The sequence below is a fragment of the Protobothrops mucrosquamatus genome, unplaced genomic scaffold (genome assembly GCF_001527695.2).
Source record: "Protobothrops mucrosquamatus isolate PMUCROS unplaced genomic scaffold, P.Mucros_1.0 scaffold420, whole genome shotgun sequence".
In the NCBI taxonomy this organism is placed as follows: Eukaryota; Metazoa; Chordata; class Lepidosauria; order Squamata; family Viperidae; genus Protobothrops; species Protobothrops mucrosquamatus.
Genome location: NW_015386749.1, coordinates 850566 through 854806, shown reverse-complemented (window position 1 = coordinate 854806; position 4241 = coordinate 850566). Strand labels below are relative to the sequence as shown.

Here is a 4241-nt window from a genome sequence, read left to right as displayed (position 1 = left end):
TCCAGCTTGCAGGACTGGCCTAGGGTAATTTTTAGAGGGGGTTTTAATTATATTTTAATTAGACCATACTTAAATATTTCCTTTTAATTAATTTTAATCCTGTAATTGTTATTTGTGTATTTTTAATCGATTGTTAGCCGCCCTGAGTCCGCAAGGAGAAGGGCGGGATATAAATTTAATTTAATAATAATAATAATAAATTTTTATAACAGACCTTATGAATTGCTTAATACATAACAGTATTCATTGCCATTTAATAAAGATCATGTTATATTATTATCATATGGGCAAATGATGGGGTTATTTTTGAAGTTTCTTTCAAAGGTCATGCAATGCCTTTGAGTATCTGGGTAATACCTCTTATATCTATGGATGTGTTTGGTTCACTTCTGACAGGTTTCAGAGGAGAAAGAGGTTTGATGGGACACGTAGGTAGCCCTGGATTGCCTGGTGCCTCTGGAAAACCAGGAATCCCTGGAGGCAGAGGTAAGTTGTGCAGTGTTTGCCTTACCTGGTTGTAAAATATTACTCCATAGTCCATTCTATTTGAACTGACAAAAGGCAGACAGGAGTCATTCTAAGAACTGTGAGTAGAATCATACTTGTTTTCCATCACCATAGTAGTTTAATTAACTAGTTTCATTTCAGCTTAATTCTCATGTCATTTCTCTAGTAGCCCCTGTGCATAGAAATGTGAAATGTGGGGGATTTTTTTGGCATGAAAACTGGGCCTACAAAGTAGATAATTGGTTGCAAGTAGCTTTTCATTTCTCTGTTGTCCTTAGAAGCTTTCCAGGTTTTTGAGAGCATTTACGTTACCCCTAGGAAACAGAGAAGGAGAATGGATGATGCACTCTTGGGAATTTACTTTCCTTCCTATTTGCTCCCTGATTGGGGGGGGGGGGACGACAAGATTATCTTCAGTCAAGCCTTTTGTTTAATAATAATAATAATAATAATAATAATAATAATAATAATAATAATAATAATAATAATAATAATAATAATAATAATAATAGTCCTATTGCTTTTATTTGTATATCTATTTCTGTATGTAGAAGCATGGGGTATAAAATAACCAATGAAATTAAAAAAATATAGCACAAAGAGGTAAAAAAAAGAGAATGCTTTCAATATAAGATAACAAGGCCATTATGAATATTCCAAATTTCCTTTCTATTTCCTCTAATATAATTGTTTGAAAATTAAATCAATAAATGGCACCTATGAAATCTCTGGAAACAAGCAAAAGGAACAAGACTGTTTTTGTCATTAAATATTTAGGAGTGAAACCAATACTGTTCCCAAAACTGAAAACACAAATCTGATGGCCTAATTTTTTCTAGTTTTAGATGTAAATGGAAAAGCTTCAACTTGAAAATGAATGGATGAATGAATGATGTATGAAGTTTAAATTATAGAGAATAATAATATACCACTACCAGGGTTTTTCATCTGTCAACCTGTATTTTGAAATGTACATAAATATATTCAAGTACAGATTTTTGAACTGTCCAGGAGATTGGACTCAATGTTTAAATACCTAACTCCATATTCTATGCTTCCTGAGAATCTCTCAGTCTCATTTAGCATTTGAATCTGATGGCAATTTTTTTTCATCCTATTTTATTTGTTATTTCCAGGTTCTCCAGGCTTTCCAGGACCAAGAGGAATGAAAGGAACTTTAGGAGAAAAGGGTGAACTAGGTGATAAAGGTCCTCCTGGGCTATCAGAATCTAAAGAGATCTACGGAGATAAAGGAGAGAGAGGAAGTAAAGGTATAAAGCAATACTATCACTATGATACATATTCTGCAGGTTTTCATGATTCTGCCTTCACTATATTCTACAAGTGGCTAGTTGTTGCTTTTTACAAAATAGAACCAGCATTGTCCAAAAAGGTATTTAATCCATTATCTTCACTTCCCAAGACTTGCAACTACACTTTCCCCCCCTTCAGATCTATAAAGTAGTGGAACAGGAAAGGCTAAATGTCATCCTACCACTCTTTGCACTGGGAATTTCATCATTATGGATCCACTTTCCAAAGAAAAGGATACATTTTGAATCTATATGACAGAGATGGATTATATAGTTCCATTTATTTATTTTTTTATTCAAAAGATTGTATGGCTTCCATCTTAGACTACTACTCTGAACAACGTTTTCACATATTATGAAGTTTATTACAAGTGAAGATTATTATTTGAGTTTTGAGTAGATATAGCTTGATTCACATATACTTATTTCACCACAGTTTATTGAGTAAGCCAACATTGTAAATAATATTTTATGAACCTCAGTAGCTAAGTTCATACAATGTATTAGAATAAAATAAGCAAATTATGGATATTATAATGTATGGATGCAATCATTATTAAAATGCAAATAGTTACACAAATGTAGCAGATTATACTACAAATTTACCATTTCATGTCAACCTTTTCTTTTCTTTCTATTCTAAAGCAAGAAGATACTTTTTTTATTTAATTCTATTGATTGCCACTGTAGGACCTCCTGGAAGAACAGGACTCAAGGGAGAAAAAGGTCAGCAAGGTGTGCAAGGATATGTGGGTCCTGTTGGACCACCAGGTACTCTACGGCCACCAGGTAGGTTTCCTTTGATTCTCAGATTATACTAGCTAGATATTTCTGTTATTCAGTCAATCATGTTAAACCAAGAGCTAATCAACACTGTTTCTCTGGGACTCTATGTGTGTTTGTGCAATGGTTTGGTATAATGTACAGATAGTCATCAATGAATACATATGTGCCTCCTGTAGATAAATGGGGAAGTTAATAAAAAGGAGCAATCTGCTTATGAATAATATTAACTTGAAACAAATATTAATTCAAATGTCTGAATTATCAGACTTCTCCCAATATCTCATTATTATTATTTTCCAGAGGTAGCAATTGTTCTTAGAATAATAAAGTCAGTGAAGAGAAACTGGAAGAAGCAGAAGCAATAGAAGAAAAAACAATTGAGGACTACAGTTTTTTTCTTATCAGAAATATTCTGAAAGACACAGTAATGACTTTGATAAAGATTTGTCAATAACGTTTTAATTCTATAAAATTAATTTCAACATTAATTATTTTTTTAGGAGCTAAAGGAGCTAAGGGACTTTCAGGAATTCCTGGAATATATGGATTGCCAGGAGTTCCAGGAGACAGAGGAGACATGGGAATGCAAGGTAATCTTGTTAAAGTATCTAAATTATCATTATAGTAATACTAATACAGTAAAACTTAGCTTAGGAGGCTTTGGGTACAAGACTATCCATAGACTGTATATTCAATATATGTAAAAATCCCACTCACATTTTATGCATGTGCAAAATACAGAAAATATGTATAATGCACACATGTGTAATTCTACTCCCATTTTACAATTAAATAAAATACATAACAAATGTAAAATACCCATGCATAAAATCATATTTGGATTTAACAGACAATTTGCCTTAATGAACATTCTCCTCCTATTGATCCATTGCACTTGTGATTTAGTGTAGAATAATGATTGGAATGACTGATACTGTAAGAGCAAGAATTAGCTATATTAATAGCAATTTGGGTACAACTTTATTTTCATTAACAAGTTGTAGAGGTGTATAGAGGTAAACTTGAAGAAATTCAAGGACATAAATATCAAATTAGTCATGGGAAAGAAGAAGAAAGGAAATTCAGAATAACCCCAGATGAATTCTGTTTGGGATAAGGGGAGAGGAAAGCCCTGACATGCTTTCAAGATGTTGATGTTATATTCTATAACAACAACAACAACAACAAGAGTGGCAGTAGCTTCACATGGGGCTTGACAGATAAAAGAATTTATATTTAAGGATCAGATCAGAACACATATCTCATTTAATATTTGCATTAAATGATTGGATCGTTGGGACCTTCACTGAAACTTCAAATAAATCAAAGTGAAAAAGTAAAAAAAAGCATTTCAATGTTATGTCATTTCAGGTCCTAAAGGGCAGGAAGGTTCTTCAGGTTTGCCTGGATCTCCAGGTGTAGCAGGCCCACCTGGCTTTCCTGGTATTCCAGGGGATAAAGGAGAACCTAAACCTGGTACTGGGCCTCCAGGAAACCCAGGACCTCAGGTATAGAAAACTGATGATAGTTTCCTTGTATCAGGTGATGTTTCTTTGTTGGTCTTTTATTTACTCTTTTATTTTGTTGCTACATGCTAGGGTAATCCAGGTCTTCTTGGAGAGAGGGGAAGAAAGG

The 4241-nt window shown here is 33.4% G+C and overlaps 1 protein-coding gene across 1 annotated transcript in view; it reads left to right on the top strand.

Moving 5' to 3' along the window:
* Positions 1-4241, top strand: part of COL4A3 (collagen type IV alpha 3 chain) — a gene marked incomplete at its 5' end in the record, with an annotated part of 23678 nt that overhangs the window by 2980 nt on the left and 16457 nt on the right. Inside the window, 5 exons of the mRNA XM_029284206.1 lie at positions 397-486; positions 1644-1778; positions 2511-2609; positions 3107-3196; positions 3978-4114. Coding sequence (XP_029140039.1) covers positions 397-486; positions 1644-1778; positions 2511-2609; positions 3107-3196; positions 3978-4114 — 551 coding nt within the window. The remainder of the gene's footprint in view (positions 1-396; positions 487-1643; positions 1779-2510; positions 2610-3106; positions 3197-3977; positions 4115-4241) is intronic.